Genomic DNA, 17,302 nt, shown 5'->3' on the forward strand with positions numbered 1-17,302 from the left:
CCCTGAGATCATGACCTGAGCCGAAGGCAGCGGCTTAACCCACTGAGCCACCCAGGCGCCCCTTGCCAGGGCATCTTGACCATACTCCTGTCATTGTGTTGATGGTGCTAGGCCTTCTCTTGTCAGTATTTCTTAGCTCGTTTCATCCCTTTGGTAGGTTCTAGATTTCTTAAGGATGGGAACTTACTCCTTTCCAGGGCATGGAATAGTGCCTTACCCTAAGGGGTGATAAATAAATATTTTCTAAATTGATCAGGATTGGTTCGTGCGAATTGATTAAAAGATTTCTTACATTTTTACGGGATCCTAGTTCTTTTAAATCAAGTTATTTGTTTAACTATCAAGACCCTCCCTGTAAAGTTATGTTTATTCATGCCAGAAAATGATTAAGGAGCCTTGATCATAAAGGTACTGTGGGTGCTGTGTAATGTAAACCCTAAAAGGACTGTTTACAATTCTGTGTGGGCGTAGGAGGAAAAAAGTATTCGAATATAAATACGAGTGGGAAAGAAAAGTTGTGTTGAGTCCATTTTATGCATCTGTTAACATTTGGAAGACTATACAGTACAGTTTATCATCTTAAAAATTATTAAGTGAAAGAAATGACTTGTGTACAAAACCACTGTGAGTCTCTGTTTGAAGCTCCATTTAATAAAAGTTTTCTTAGGAAAACTGATTACCCCAATAATTTAAAATTCAACACATTGTTATACATCTCACATAATTTCAGTTAAAAATCCTTTTCAGTAGAATGAGATCAAAAGATTGGATTTTGGTTACTAATGTGGTGCAAGGTATAAAGCCCGAGTTCCAAGTCTTAACTTGTTTTGTAATATAAACATTTCCCAAGGGCTTATATTTTTCAATTTAAAGAACTCTTCGTATAAACATCCCTTCATTTGATTTAGGTTCAGTAACTATACATGTTCATAATTTTTCACTTCATCTATTATTGTAACTACTGCATAAACTTCTGGGTTTTTTTTTTTCATGTTTTGAGATGCTATCCATTTTCTCCGCAAGGAAAAATAGCCCTCATTTGCCTGCAAAATGGTCAGTTTTGCAGGTGTGTGAGCAGTTCCTACCCTATCCGAGAAAGGCCATTTATAATACCTTCTCTGAAGTGACACGTAATTGTAAGCTTCAAACAACACAAAGACGTGAGTGATTATTAAACCATTTTATTGTTTGCTAACGGTACTGATTTTTAGTTACAGAATTTACTAAGTGAAGTGATGGCGGGCAAAACGCGTCGTGTTCTTGTGTCATTCTGAAAGCGCCTGAAGTTTTTACTCCAGTTCTCTTCTCATTTCCTGATGTCTTAATCCTTAAAATAATAACAAAAGGAAGAATTAAAATAATTTACAGATATTCCTAGTGAGTATCATTTACAATCACACGTATGGCTTCCGTTTTGCCATAATGATGCACAGCCGTTTAAGTCGAACTCTGTAATTTTCCAAACTTCTTTGTTATCTCATTGTTATTGGAGAGGAGGTATCCAGAGTGAACGTTCCTGCCTTCAGGACACTTCCAACTCTTCCGTAATAATAAAGTACTAATAGCTGCCCTTTCCCTGAGGACTTCCTGCGTGCCAGGCTCTGAGCTCGTCACTTGATTTTTATTTTCCGTAAAACAACTCTAAGAAGCTACCAGTATTGGTACTCTGATTTTACATAAGAGTTTTTTGGTTTTTTTTTTTTTTTTTTTTTAAGAGTTCAAACTACCTGCCCAAAGTCACCTTTCCAAAAATAGCTCTGGCAGGACGTGAGCACATTATAAAGTTCATGGCCTTAATCATTAATGAAGCAATGAATAAATGCACGTTCTATATAGAGGGAACAGTACCTTAGACTAGAAGAATCGATGAGAGGCACCAAATTCTTTGGGATATGATTTCTAAAATTCTGCCCCATATTCTCCACAGATATGCTCATAATTATGAAGCCATAAATGGCAGGCACTGTAATTTTTTGTTGGGAAACTATGGTATTTGTACTTGGACAGAGGCTGGAGGTTATCGGAGGTAGTCACTTTTTCTTCTTTTAAAAAAGGGAAAACACCCATAAATTTGAAGTAACTTGGACAGTATCATTTTCTCTTTGGAGGCAAAGCCAAAACTGGAACCTGGGTATCCTGTAGCTCCCCATCCAGGCCATTTCCATCCCAGCCCTCACTGCTTCTCAGTAGAAAAGTCATCAATACTGTTTGTAACTTGGAATTACATATGCAGTAGAATTACATAATCTCATATACACAGAATATGGATTTGTGGATATGAATATGAGTCATTTATTTTATTGGCTACTTCCCACTCATTTGGAAGAACTTTCTGTAATGCAGTTAATTTTGTGCTTGTGGAAACTTCTTGCTGAGAGTTTAATCTATAGAACCCAGTACTGAGAATGAATCTAATAAACCGTCTACTCCCTCCAAGTTAGATTAAAATCCTCTCTAGACTGGTAATCTTCCTTTAAAGAGATTAAAGAGGTCTTCAAAGAGATTTCCCACCTACCTTTTGTAGCCTGTTCAAATATTTACATCCCCCTCCACTTTCAAAAATTACTTTTTTTTTTAATCTTCAGTGCAATTCTAGCCTATTCTTCCTAGTCAAACCCTTGAACTATAAGGAGGCCTGATATTCCCTTACACTGCTCTCCTTAAAATTAATGGGTTTCAGTAACACATATTCTGGGAGAAATTCAAAATAATCGTAGGATTTAAACCCACCATAAAAACTATGGTCATAATCCCTAAGCTTCACTGATAAACTTATTTATAATATGGAGTTACAACACATGCTTGGACTCATAGAGTCACTGACCTGTGTAGCTCCTGAAACTCTAGACCCTGGATTGTTTGAGAACTTGGAACGCGGGGGGTCCGTTTTGCTTTACCATTTTCCCAGGCGCCGCAGTGGCTTCAAGCGCTACTCACCACTTCCTCCCGCTTGGTCTTGTCAGTTGCTGGCCAGGCTTCCAGAGGCAGGTCGGGAAGCATGGGGGGCAGGGGCTGTATGGGGAACATCGGAGGCAGAGGTGGCTGTGGCGGCAGGGGCTGGATGGGGTGCACGGGTGGCTGGGGCTGGATGGGCTGGTGAGCCTGTGGCTGGACGGGCTGGGGCTGGAAGGGCTGCTGGGCTGGCAGAGGGAGGTTTGGCTGGTGGTGTTGGGTTGGAGTCATGGAGTGTTGGCCAGGAACTGGCATCATTGGTTGCTGGGGGACCACGGGCTGCTGAGCTGGCATCATGGGGATGTGGTGATGAGGCTGTAGGGCGTGGTTCGGGGGATTCTGCTGGGACAGCACGGGAATGATTTGGTGGTGCAGCCATCCACCCATGGGTTCGTAACCATAGGAAGGGTACTGGTGAGAAACAAAGAGTCAGGTTTACCATTGGCTCCGTTGACTTCCAGCCGGAGAAGTAGTCATGTTTTCTTTGTCATTATTACTATGAGTATTTATTCATTTTTTTTCCTGTGCAAGAATTTCTGACTGTGTACACAGATATGACCTTTTACAGGCTAGATTTTCCGTTAGTGTCTGTGTGTGGCATAGATATGTTATTTCATTTAAAGGGGAATTGAAACGCATGCTTATATTTTAAGGGAACAAAGAAAAAAAAATCTACATACCGGATGCCTTATCATGTTCTGGTACCACTTCAGGGGGGTAAGCACCTTAAGAAAAAGAGACATTAGAATACATTTGCTTTAATTTCGTCGCGTGAAATGGAGACTCACTGTTGCAGTCCTGTCAATACTGATAGCCTGAAAGCGGGAGTTCTACAGAACAAGAATAAAGTTAACATTTCTCAGGAGCTTCCTAAGTGCTGGGCACTACATTACCTCCGTCACACACATGTTTCATGGGTTCTCGCATACCCTGAGGCAAGTATCCTCACCCTCACTATTACAGACGAGGTCATGGGGAGTTCAAGAGGTTCATGGGCTTGATCAAGGTCACAAAAGTAGTAATTCTGGTCAACTCCACAGCACCTGCTCTTGTTTGCAAGAGCAAAACAAAACAAAACAAAACAAATAAATGTGCCATAACATTAGTCATATCCTTTTTTGATTTGCTGTCACAATGAAAAAATAAAGAAGCCAGAAAATCTGTCCCTCAACCTAGAAACTCGGGTTTTCTGGTCAAATATGTCAACCTTTTAAGGTTTCACAGGAAATCTTGCCTCTAAGTGTTACTCACAATTTCCTCAGCTTGTATGAGTAAACAGATTCACAGAATGTCATCTGAACCTTGGAAAGTAGTAAGAGTTTAGTCCTCCCTAAATAGTATATACTTGGTTAACCTCAATTCTGGGGATTTCGTGGCGTAGTAGTACAGTATTTGATATGAATACAACAATTACTAACCTTGCTCAAATTGTACTTGACAAAGCACCTGTTACATTGCTTAACTATTTTGCTCCTCAAGCCATATTTTGAAGTGTGGGTATTATAATTATTTCCCTTCTCCAGATGAGGAAACCAAAGTTTTAGAGAGAGAAAACTATTCGCCTATGGTCGTGTGATTTGTATGGGGTTGGGAAGAGCCTCAAACCTGATTTCCAGAAATCTCTTGCTTTCCATTGCTCTGCAGAATGTCTCACAGACCCCTTGGTCACTGATCACTGATCTTTCAGTAAAGATGACAAAGGCAGCACGTAGAGCGTGAACATCTTAGAATCAAGAGTTTCTAGTTGGGAAGGATCTTAAATAGCGTCTTACCTGAACCCCCACCTTCCCCAGGCTGAAATAGAACAGAGCTGTTCAGCCAGAGTTCACTGTCTGCACTACCATGCAGCCCCACCCTGAGTGGTAGCTCACGATGAATAGCTTTATAGCCATGTAAGGAGGAGAAACTGAGTCAGAGAGGCCAAGTAGGAGTGTGCTGGGGCAGTACAGGCTTGAGGCAACCTATCAGGGCTTAAACCAGGAAGCTGGTAATGGGAACTAAAAAAAGCAGGACTGAGAAACATCTTGAATAAAGAATCAACACACTATTCTTTACAGAGCCCGGGACTTTGTTAACTCAAACAATGGTCAAAATTAGTAAAGAGAAAAATTACCTCATAGCTGAAGTTGATATAACCAGGGTGCCCAGGATGAGGTGGTAGCTTTTATAGAAGGGAAAGAAGGAGAAAAAGAAAGAGGGAGAGGGAGAGAAGAGGGAGGGGGGAGAAAGAAAGGGAGAGGGAGGGGGGGAGAGAGAGAGAGGAAGAGATTAAGTCAATATGCAATTGTTCACATTAAGAGAGACTGAAGCTACTTTTAAAAAAAATCTATATGGTGCTGAATATATTTAAGGTCTACTTTTCGTTTGAGCATGTATGCTGTGTAGGACAGGAGTCCTCTTATTTTAAAGTGGTCCAGAGGAACTAAATGACTTTCCCAAGACCTAGAAGCAAAAACCGGCACACGTTTATCCTCCAGTGATCTTCGGACACCCCCTCCCCCCATCCGTGTGGTCAACTAACCCTGCTCTCTCCCGTCTGCCATTTTCTGTCTTCCTGCGCTCGCTCCATGTCGGAAAGAGAGATGGGTTTCTCTTACACAGTTAGGAGATACCAACAGGAAGAGAACTAGCTCACAAACCTTCCCTTATAGATCAGGAGGTGGGTAAGTGCTTCAGTATGGAAGACAGTCCTCACAACGACGTGCAAAGCACATGCTGGACGTGCAAAGCACATGCACAACAACAGAAGCGACAACTACCTGTGAATTCTTGATGAGTGTGCGGGGATGGGTGTGGTCAGGTGGAAACGTTACGAGTCCCATGGAAAGTGAAAGAGTTGATTTATGAAATTTACTCTGATTCTTTTTATGATTCTGTCAAAGTTTTTATGGCAGAAAAAAAAATTTAAGTTAAAAAAAAAACCAGCCTGAATCATTATCTACGCAAGGACTGTCTGTGCCATCAAAAGGGAGGCCACATGGCGGATGCCTGCATTGTGCAATGCTGGTTGGCCCTTGACGGGGGCGGGGGAGGAAGAGGAGCAGGGACCATGCGGAGCCTCTCCTCAGACATTGAGCTGATTAAGGCTCTGTGATTTTTAAATGCTCGCATTTTATAAGAGGGTTTGTTTGCTCTCTTCTGAATGTGAATTCTTCTAGTCAGATAACTGCCTTTCCTATACCTTCTTGATAGAAGCCCTTAGGGAGTAGGGTTATTCAATTGAGGAGTGGAAAAAGGGCTCCATTTGTAATGCAGAGGCCCCTCAGGGGCCTAGAAATTGCCCCAATGCAGGATTTCAGGAAGGCAGAGCACAGAATCTTGGTCTTGTGGGCAAGAGAGGAAGAGAGGAGGCAGATACACAAGTTTGCTGGCTTCTGGTTGTATCAACTGCTCTCTGTGCCACTGAAAGGCAGCTGGGTCCTGCTTTGCCTGCGTGGGATCTGAGCTTTCTAACCTTATGAATCTGTGTCTAAAGAGAATGGGTCAGACTTCCTGGTCCTTGGTACATTCGAATGGAGAAACTGTCCGCACAAATTGGGCACAGTTAGGATTCTGGACAACTGCACGGAAGCCCCCACGTGCCGAGCAGGTGTGCGCAAGGGGACGAGGCCTCTGACAACGAGGAGATGGTTCAAGAAGGAAATTCCTGACATAGAAACCTTACCCTCTGAAGGATAACAAGACAGTAGGGTTTGGAGGGCAGGAAGAGAGCGGGACATTCGTGAGAAATTGGGCTTTAGAGAGAACTGGCATTTCTGTAGTATTTGCCTAAGGCTGATTGAGCACTTTCTCTGGAGGCCTTTCGAGGGTCCCTTCCAAAAGTTTCCTCCATCTAGAGATGGGCAATGATATTTACAAGCGACTTGTTTGCATAGACTCTCCTGAGGTGCTTGTTAAAATGCAGAGTCCTGGGCACTGCCCCGACTCTGGCTGTCCCGAATCAGAGAGAGGCTTGGGTGGAGGCCTCTGAGAGTACTTTTTCTAACAAGCTCTTCCAAGTGTTTCTTAAATGCAGAGACATTTGAGGACATCTGATCTCGTACTGTCTTAAACCCGCAAGTTGGCCAACTGTGGGGCAGATTTTTATTTCCAAGCTTGTGAAATTGGATATTGACATCTGCAGGGGTGTTTTACTCACAGGCATAGCAAAGGCTGCTCCCAAGAGGCAGGCAAACAAAATCCAGGTCCCCATGTCTTGATGGCCCTGAAATAGAAGTTGACACTTTTCAAAAAATGTTTTTGCAAATATGGACATAATTAATGCTCCCTAAAACCCACATAGCCCATATTAGTCCATTGCCAGTAAAAAAGGATGGGGGCACATTTTGTGAGGTGACTTCATTCACATGTGATTCCTAGTGCGGAGCTCATTCCATTGCTTTTGGAATCCCGATAGTGGTGAGGATGCTTCTCATTTCATCAGAGAGCAGAACAAACCGTAGCCATGTGAAGCCATCATTATGTGATCTGCTGTGCTATTTTCCTACACGTCTGCAGCCTGGGGAGTCCTAGAAACTAGCTGTAGCTTATAATTAATGAGCCCAAGAACAGAGTGAGCTCTGAAATCTGCGCAGATCTTCAGGTTGGCTATTTGATACGCAGTTGGCTATTTGATACTTCTAGAACCGGGAAGGCACAAAAATGGTGGTGGTGTTGGTTTTGTTTTGTTTTGTACAGTCCTCCTGACCATTGCTACTGTTAAAAACAAAGACTAATCATCTGAGAAGAGGCATGAAAATAATCTTTCAACATAGAGTAAGGAAGGAGTAAACTGGAGTTCCAGGTGTTTCGACTGCGAGGACTTCCAGCAGGACCTGCAGGAGACAGACACCTGTAGAGCTCGGGATACGGAGCAACAGTGTGGTCGAATGGAAGGGAGAGGGCGGTGCCAATACTTTGTGGTGATCCCATGAATTGTGAATGACAGCTCCTTGAAATTGGCCATATTTAGTCAATGACATCTTCCTTTTTGTTTGGCCCGGCACTGTAGTTATACACTTTATGACCCTTGGGACACGAAGCAAAACAGGCCATCCTAAAATATGCACATTGCTCTGTGGTAGGAATTGTTGACTATGAAAGCTGTCAGAAGTATCTTAAATTTTGCAGAGAAAGTGAGTAGCTTGTGTAATAATGTTGGCTATAAAAAGCACACTGATGTTTTCTACCTCCCAAATCTGTTTAAGTTTGAATTAATGAGAAAACACCACATTTCGTTGATGGTTCTATTTGATGTAATTAAACAAAATGGATTTTAAAGTAGTAGATGACAGCCTGTGAAAAAGATCATTTTTATCTTAATTGATAAGTAATTAAAATAAATATTTTGCTGTGAGATTTGGCCCTGAAAAGTGCTTTGGGATGCTGGAAGTAAAATTAAAAAAAATAATACAGAGAAACATTTTGCTGCATTAGAAGGTAAAATAATTCATCTAAGTAATCAGTCTAATTGAATTATGGTCCAACTGAAGAAGTAACCAAATATGACAGCATAAAGTATTAGAAATGCAGAATACATTTGCATCTTTTATACATGAAATGCAGAAAAAGAAGTGAGCACAATAGAAAGGATACCAAAGGAATAAGATCCACATACCTTTGAATATGCGTATTCAGAGGAAGTTTCTGTCTGAAACTCAGGGATGCTTGATCCTGTAGCTTCCTTCCAACTAAGAGCTCAATTTATATCATTCACAGCATCTAGGGCAGCCAATCAGATTTCTGAAGGAAAATGTGTCGAGTATAACTAAAAACCCCTGTATCATGAAGTTTTACAAACTGTGATCAAACAGAAGGCTGCATGTTGTCATTAGTGCAGATACAGTCTTTCATTATGGACAATAATAGGTTTAACAGGCAAAAAAATTTCATCAGACTGTTTTTAAGTCCACTTTTAAGTCAGCAAATAAGTTGGCTGCACATGCTGATACATTCAAAGTTACTTTTAAGAAGTAGCTGTGTCGTGTCTGGTCCCCGGCTCCAGCAAACACAACATTGTTCTTTACCCAAAAAAGCTAGATTGTTGAATTTCTGTAGTGTAATCAACATGTCCCCTACGGTTCCCCAGCTCTTTCAGATCCGGAGACATTGATTCAAACTCCCATTCTGGTAAATCCCCAAGGTTCTCCCCAGTATTTCTCTGAGGGATTCTACGTTTGGGATCACCACCTCTGTTTTCTACTTTCACTGGAAGTATTTTCTCTGTTCCCTGTGGCCATTCCTTTAACAGCAATCCGGTGTCCGCTGAAAGAGGGGACAAAGGCCCTTTCTCTGTGGCCCCATCCTACCACGCATCTGCCACGCAAGCAACCTTGAACCCAAGATGATCACAGTAGCAAAACTTGGGCTGAGGATCTGAAGGACAAGGCAGGAAAGGCTGTCCCGCATCCCACAGAACAGCTCAGCCTCTCTCTGTATGATGGTCCTCCTTTGCCCACATCCTTCTGGCCCAATCCCTCTTTCTCTTATGAACAAATCCAAATTCCTCTCTTTCTTTCTCAGAGCCTCTGAACTTCCCTGGTAGGCACGTTGTCCCCATGTTCTCAGCAGCCTCTCCTTTGCCTAAACGACAGCATCCGAAGCTCTTCCCTCACTGAGAGGACCTCTGATCTAGCTACTCAATCCATATGTCTTTTACTCTCCTAGCTTAGTAAAGCATATGGATTCTTTTTCCTGTTGTTCTAGCATCTCATCAGTTAAAAAGCAAATCTGTAACTGCTGATGAGAGGCGGCTGCTGAGCTGTCTATGAATATTAGTTCAGTAAAGGGAATGCTGAATTTATATATATTCAGACACTAGTGGTGGTATAGCCAGATCTCTTTTACTACTTAAGTAATATTTTTTTAATTTTAAAAGATTTTATTTACTTATTTGAGAGAAAGAGAGCAAAAGTGGGGAGCAGCAGGTAGAGGGAGAGGAAGAGTCAGGCTCCCCGCTGAGCAGGGAGCCCAATGCGGGACTCGATCCCCAGACTCCAGGATGGTGACCTGAGCTGAAGGCAGATGCTTAACCAACTGAGCTGCCCAGGTGCCCCAGCTTAAGTAGTATTTTTAGAGTTTATACAGGTACATATATTTTTATATACACGCTTCGCATTGGCTGAATTAAATTCAAGGAGAAAATACCCGGGAAAGGCAATGTAGTACTATTAAGAACACTAGAGCTTAGACTTACATGGTTCCTGACCCCAGCTTCACCACACTCGGCATGCAGTAAGGGTATAAAAAATGCTACTAAATAAGATTACAAGTTGATCTTTGTGGATGAATTAGTAGGGAACAAATAACCACGGTGAAGAAAGGTGGATCTCTCAAGCAGAGAGCGAGAGACAGATCGCAGAGAGGAAAGTGGAAGATGATAACCGACAAAAGGTATGAGTAAACGTGAAGGTGGACTACAGTTCTAAAAGCCAGCTGTGTCCAAGGTTTGCATTTATTCCTGAGTATGTTAGTGGTGAGTTATATATCAGAAGCAAGAAGGATTCCTTCCCTTTGAAGGAAATTATGAAATGGATTTTAAGAGAATTGGCATCAGCTTACTTAGAGGAGGAGGAGGTGGGGGTGTGACGCAAAGTGGCGCGGGAAAGGCGAAGGGAGAGGAACAGCAATGTAGATCACATCATATTCCTTTTCAATCGTTTTTTTCTGTTTTATTTAATTACATATAATGGTGTCTGAAAAGATTCAGGACATATATTTCTTGAAAAGTCATGGTTCATCTCTACTAACAAAGTCACTGGTGAACTATTAGTGGTCTTGTGTGTTACAGAACTTACCTCATTACTTTGTGTCCCACTTCAAGAATGAGAGACTCATGTATTTGTCCACAAGAACCAACAGAAAGATCCCGCGTTGTGGCATTAATTTCTCCGGCCCACTGGCTAGTGAGTTATTGCCATTTCACCATGGACAGTTGTTCAGGCTTTGAAGGCAAATACAATAGTAACGATGTGGTTCTTTCTGTTTATTTTCTCCCACTGTGTGTTCTGAGTTGTAGGGTATTAAAATATGGATCTCTCTGCTGAAATGTCTTCCGCTAATTTAGGTCCCACATATGCAGTTTGAAAGTTAATGTTTGGGGGGGAAAAACAAAATTTCAATTGAAAATCTTTTGCTGTAGGCAATTATTTCATTTATGAATACATTGAGTTTATAAAAGAAAACAGAATTTACTGGATCGGCTGCTCATTTTGTCCTGTAGAGGCTGTAACATTTCCAAAGTATTTGTGTTCTTGTTTTTCTTACTCTTTGATGTCAGATACTGTCTTCTCTTTTTAAAAAGAATTGCTATTTTTAAAAAATGGATCATAAGTATAAAATATTTTTCTCTCTGGCATTATCCCTGGAACAACTGCAACAAGATGACCCGAGAAGGTATCTTCGTTCCATAGGCTTTCATTCCATATACAGATGCTGAATACCGAAGAACCTGAGACCATTCATATTACTGTAGCAGACAAATACATCTTGAGTTGATTATCATCTCTAGAAGCTTTTCTCCAAAACGATGAATGAATAAACACCCTTATGGATTACAGGTTCCCATTCTTGCTTAGTGGGAAGAAAGAGCATCTAGGAAAGGGTTATTTTAAAAAAAATCACACTTGGGACACCTTTTTGCCCAGAAGCATCTGCTCTCAAGTCCTTCCTGAGACCTGTAGGATCAAGCAAGGCTGCAAAAGATGCGACTTGTGTGGAAGGGCCTCAGGCTGGGAAGCCTTCTACTGTTTTTGGCACAAATCAAAACCCAGATGGTTCCCGCCCATGGTAAGAGTTGAGGGAAAGCACGGGTTAATCCTGGGCGGCGGGAATCTGACCCACCGCCATTATGTCTCCTCACGTGGGCCTCATCGGATCCATTTAATGGAAGGAGGCCATGGCAGTCAATAGCCGAAGCAGTCTGGAGCTCTGAGAGGAAGCATGTCTTAACTGTCTTCACCTCCCACAACGCCTGCCTTCAAACAGTTAAGCTTTCAACAACAACAACGGATTTTATGGTTATTCTTTTCCTTGACTCGCAACTCATCGCATTCTGCTGTGTCCATGTTGCTGATGCCAACAGCTTCTCCCCTCCTAGTTGGCTGCTTCTAATTTACAGCGTGCCGGGAAAATCTGATGGCCAAGCTTGTTAGAATTTTGTGTGGACTGCAAGTGAAGAGATGCCCTAAGCAGTATTGGCACTGGAGGATCGCTTGTGAGAAAAGTTCAAATGTTTCAGTCTTGTGGCCTTGCTTTTTGACTGCTGGGAGGAGCTTTGGTTTTGTTTTGGAGGTTTTCCCCCTTTGCTTAACTTCCTGGGTTCGAGCAGTGATTGAGGCATACAGGGGACCTTCAGATAAGTCGGGTGTTAGGAGTTCCAGAAGCCTTTCTTATCTTCTAGGGGAGCCCAACTCTCAAGAGTCTTTCTTTTAAAGTAGGTCCAAGATTGTCCAATATTCTGGAATAATCTCAAGAGTGAGTATTCTTAAGTAGCTGGAGCCAAAGTCAGCTTTTAAATGTTTCTTCTGTGGACATTTATTTACAAGAAAATCTTGATCTCTAAGCTGCTGTTTTGGTTTGGTTTGGTTTTTTGCTGGAGTGGAGTTGTACCCTCTTGAGAACTCAGGTACACTGCTGCTAAGTGATTCCAGTCAACACGGTGACTTCCCTTTGCAACCCATGGAGGTCAGATATTGTGTCTTAAACGTTTTGGGGAGCTCTTTGTTATCTAGAAAAATCTCTTTTACAAGCTAGGTGCTGGATGAATGTGTTGATTAATTAAAGAAAATGTAGAGAAATTATCTGTGTCACTCTGAAAATGCATAAAGAAAGTCCTTGATCTATGTGGCTTTTCCATAGACAAGGAAATCTTGATATCTTGATTCACCAAGATGATAGATGACTCAGCATCACTGTCAAATCTTCCAATGGACTTTCAGCAAATGGCTTCTAATAAGAACCTTCAAAGGGAGATACTATAAAAGGTTTCCAGTCCATTATCTTAACATCCTTATTATGTTTGGCTCTGATCTGTTAGTTCAAACTATTATTTACTATGAACAAATATACTATGATAGATCCACTTGATCTTTTCTTATTTGTGACTGAGTTTGTTTGCTTAAGATAATAAAGCTTTATATTATTATTATTATTATTTTCTTGGGCTTCTAGAATCACTTCAGCCCAAGGAGTAATATGAAAAGAATAACAACAAAAAACCCTCTCTCACTCACATTCACATACTTCGTTGATTGAAGCCATCAGTATCTATTCCAGAATACCCTGGAAATAACCATGTTTTAGGACTGGTTGTTTGAAGCTATGAAAAAAAGGAGGGATTGTTTACTGGCTAACAGCATTTAATGAGTGAGTAGATTTGGGACAGGGAGCATAAGAAAAGCAGTAACAGAAGTAAGGAAACAGAAAGAAAAAAGGCACAAGTAAGAAGAGGGAAATGTAGTGATATTTCGAAGTGGTGATCAAGGATGGGGACAGGCTTATTAGCAAGCCACCAGTGTCCTGAAAAGAAAAGATAAAACTTATTAATGAGGGGTGCCTGGGTGGCTCAGTGGGTTAAAGCCTCTGCCTTTGTCTCAGGTCATGATCTCAGGGTCCTGGGATCGAGCCCCACATCGGGCTCTCTGCTTGGTGGGGAGCCTGCTTCCTCCTCTCTCTCTCTCTGCCTGCCTCTCTGCCTACATGTGATCTCTCTCCCTGTCAATTAAATAAATAAAATCTTTTTAAAAAAACTTATTAAGGAAGCAATAGGAGATAATACAGCTACACGGAAAAGGGAAAGGGCCCTTGGTCACAAGCTCTGAATATATTCCTTAGAGGCCAAAATCGTGATGTGACCTCAGCAGCTATGGAGCACATGGTATATGCCTAACCCAGTCATCAGCCTTGGTGTATAAATGTGAAGACGACAGTGGTCCAATTCTCAAGCTCCTCAAGGCCTCTAGAAGATTCTCCACTCTGAGTTGGAGGGGAGAGTGCTGGGTGTGCTGTTGGAGCAAATCATCCTTCTCGCCTTCAGGAAGCTAACACACTCTGTGTCTCTGTCTGTGTTTGTGGATGAGAAAGGGGTGAGGAGGGAGCAGAGGGAGATAGTGACACCAAAAGGCAGCAGAGGCTATGGTGAAGGCAGGCCTTCTGGAGCATTCCAGTTGTTCTTTGGGTGGGCTGGGAAGGGGCACATTAATTATAACAGGACCACTTCTGTCTTTCAGCCTGAAGTCCTTTACTTTCTGCTTCGGCATGATTGAGCATTAACTGATACACACACACTGAGTCGGTCCGGGGAAGACTTAGTTATAGCCAGCGCCTGCTGTTTCCATTACGAACTAACATGGAAAACAAAATGTCTGCCAGTAGGGGGCTGGCTCAAATCACCTGTGGCCTGTGCAGTATTCAAAGTGAGAGTGTTAATGTGTATTGGCTGACACAGAAAAATGTCTGTGACACATAGTCTGGTGAAAAAAGGTCGATGCTTAAAGTTCTCTTTATCTAAAACGATTCTTCCTCCTTCTCTTCCTTCTTTTCCCTCCCTCCCCACTCTCTTCCTTTCTCTCCATTTGAGGAGAGAGTCACCAAAATATGAATGGTCATTAGCTAAGACACTCATTTCTGAAAGTCTCTGGGAAGCCAAGACTTTCTTTTATTTATTCTAAATAATCCATGAATGGAGCAGGTGCAGGGGAGAGACAAGAAGTTCGGGGCATAATTTCTCAATCATGTTCAGTGAGAGTGATGAGTGAGTGACGGCGCCATGTCTCCCACAGGCCCCGGGTTTATAGAATATTCATTCTCAGAGGGGGGAGGAAGAGCTGAACAGAAAATCAAAGACAAAAAAAAAAAAGATTGTTTTAAGGCAATAGGCTCCCTTTAAGATCAGTAGTAGAAAATACCCTAATATAAGCATTCACAGAAAGAATTCATACAAGCTTGTAATTTGAAAGATCTGTAAGCATTTGCTAAATATCTGGTGGAGCGATTTTCAATAAGGGAAATTATATGCAGATGGATCGTGTGTTGTTTGGGTTATAATTAACTGGTCACTGTCGGGAGTGAAAATGTTAGATCTGTGTTAACAGAGATACCACAGTAATGTAAAAACAAGCATTCCTACTTCTGCTTGTCGGTCAAAGTACTCCAAAGTAAGCTGCACTTCCCTCCTGGGGTTTCAGCACACAAATGCACAGACTGGTATTTTCTGAACAAAAGCAACATGCCATGGTGGAGAGAACTTGACTTTGGCAGGACAGCCTACACCAGAACTGTGGTTGGGCCACTGACCCACCATGCCTGACTTTCACCAATGTTCTTGACTCTTTGATACACTTACCTTACTGCCTGGAAAATGAGAAGACACCAGCAAGGGAAAGCTAGATGTCCTTCAATACACATTTGACTCTTCGCAATCATGATTTCCAGTATCAAGAGTGGCAATTTTAGTCATCGCTCAAGGGGCAGAGGGAGCAAATTAAAAGAAACAAAGGAAATAGTTGACCACCTTAAAAGTTAGAAATGATCCTTCTCACGTATTTCCTCTGCAGAGTTTCTTCCATTCCTGGACAGAACATTCTTAGATTGTTAACAGTTTCGTGGCATACTTTCCATCTTCATCTCTTAAGGAACTGCCCACAGGGAGACAAATATAAAATGTCAGAATACGGTTTTCCTATGCTCTGCTCACTCTACAGAGGACAGGAAATAGGCGGCGAGACCTAAGTGTCAGCGATGTGTTGTCACTGCTGGTATCCATTCCAGTCATTGTTTTAGCTAATGGCCCTTCCAACGTGCACAGAGCCCTGAGCAGCATTCCCGCTAGCAGCCTCTTCTTCATATCCCTAACTTATGTAAGATCCGGTGGTAGCAGTTGAGAATCATTTCCAAACCTCTATTACAAAATCACATCACGAGTGGTATATCTGCTTGGAGTATTAACTAGATTTGAAGCTGATTCAATCTTGAAGAATGAAATGAATCAGGAAGAAAACCAGCAATTAATTTAATTCTACGCACATACATTTTATTTTAGGGAATATTTACTTGAAATGAAATTAGACAGATGTAATGGTCAGTCACAGATATCTGTGGAGTGACTGCAAGGTTGTTCTAATTGTAGGCAACGTTTCCCCCAGTATAATGCTAATGTAGCTTTAAAATAATAATAAAATCTCCATTCTGGGGTCTTACCTAGTGCATCATCTTTATCATCCTCATGCTTTTAGGAGAATCATAGTCATGTGCTAAGTTTTTTTTCTCAATAGCATTTCATGCATCTCCCTACTTTTTAAATCATCAGTATAAAATATTTATCGAGTATCTGTAATATCCAAGGCATAGGGATATGTGGCCTGATAGCCATATGATAAAATGGTATTAGCCATCCAAAAAAAATGAAGCACTGATACACGTCACAATGTGGATAAATCTTTAAAACGTGCTGAATGAAAGAAGCCAAACACAAAGGACCGTATATCATAGGATTCCATTTTTAGGAAATGCCCAGACTGGGCAAATCCATAGAGACAGAAAGCAGATTTGTGATCGCCATGGTCTGGGGAGAGAGGAATGGGGAGTGACTGCTAATGGGTTTGGGTTTGGGGGCGGGGAGTGATAGAACTGTTCTGGAAGTTGTGGTGGTTAGTTGCATTACCTTGTGACTGTACCAAAAAGCCACTCTGCTGTACACTTCAAAATGGTGAATTTTATGGTGTTTGAATTATATCTCAATCTTAAAAAAAAAAAAGACCTATCAAAAATACATACATGTCCGTCTCTACTCTCAGAAAATTCAGTCTTTATACAAAATAAAGAGGGGCACCTGAGTGGTTCAGTCAGTTAAGCATCCGACTCTTGATTTTCAGCTCAGGTCTTGATCTCAGGGTCATGAGTTCGAGCCCCACTTTGGGCTTCATGCTGGGCATGGAGCCTACTTAAAGAAAAATTAAAATAAAGAAACACGAAATGCTAAACACAGTGCAACAGTGAAGAATAATGGTACAAGAGTTGCCACATCATGGTACACTTATTGATAATCATGACCGTGATGGTGGAGCTTATCATTTGTTGAGTGGCACCTGGTGTTCTGGCACTGTACATGTTTTTTTTTTTTTTTTTACTTTTTTCTTTTTTTTTTCAGTGTTCCAAAAGTCATTGTTTATGCACCACACCCAGTGCTCCGTGCAATATGTGCCCTCCACAATACCCACCACCAGGCTCACCCAACCCCCCACCTCCCTCCTCTCCAAAACCTTCAGATTGTTTCTCAGAGTCCACAGTCTCTCATGGTTGGTCTCCCTCTCCGATTTCCCCCAACTCACTTCTTCATCTCCCCATGTCCTCTGGGTTATTCCTTATGTTCTAC

The 17,302-nt window shown here is 41.7% G+C and overlaps 2 protein-coding genes across 2 annotated transcripts in view; one reads left to right on the forward strand and one right to left on the reverse strand.

Annotated features, from left to right (window-relative positions):
* ARHGAP6 (Rho GTPase activating protein 6) overlaps nt 1-17,302 on the forward strand; it is a 253,890-nt gene that overhangs the window by 128,663 nt on the left and 107,925 nt on the right.
* Nucleotides 2,923-8,591, reverse strand: AMELX (amelogenin X-linked). Its single transcript, XM_044234594.1, has 5 exons — nt 8,549-8,591; nt 7,091-7,156; nt 5,066-5,113; nt 3,633-3,677; nt 2,923-3,363 (listed from the first exon to the last, which is right to left on the reverse strand). The coding sequence occupies exons 2-5, from the start codon at nt 7,142-7,144 to the stop codon at nt 2,923-2,925; spliced, it is 588 nt and encodes a 195-aa protein (XP_044090529.1). The 5' UTR covers nt 7,145-7,156; nt 8,549-8,591.

The sequence above is a fragment of the Neovison vison genome, chromosome X (assembly GCF_020171115.1).
Source record: "Neovison vison isolate M4711 chromosome X, ASM_NN_V1, whole genome shotgun sequence".
Lineage (NCBI taxonomy): Eukaryota > Metazoa > Chordata > Mammalia > Carnivora > Mustelidae > Neogale > Neogale vison.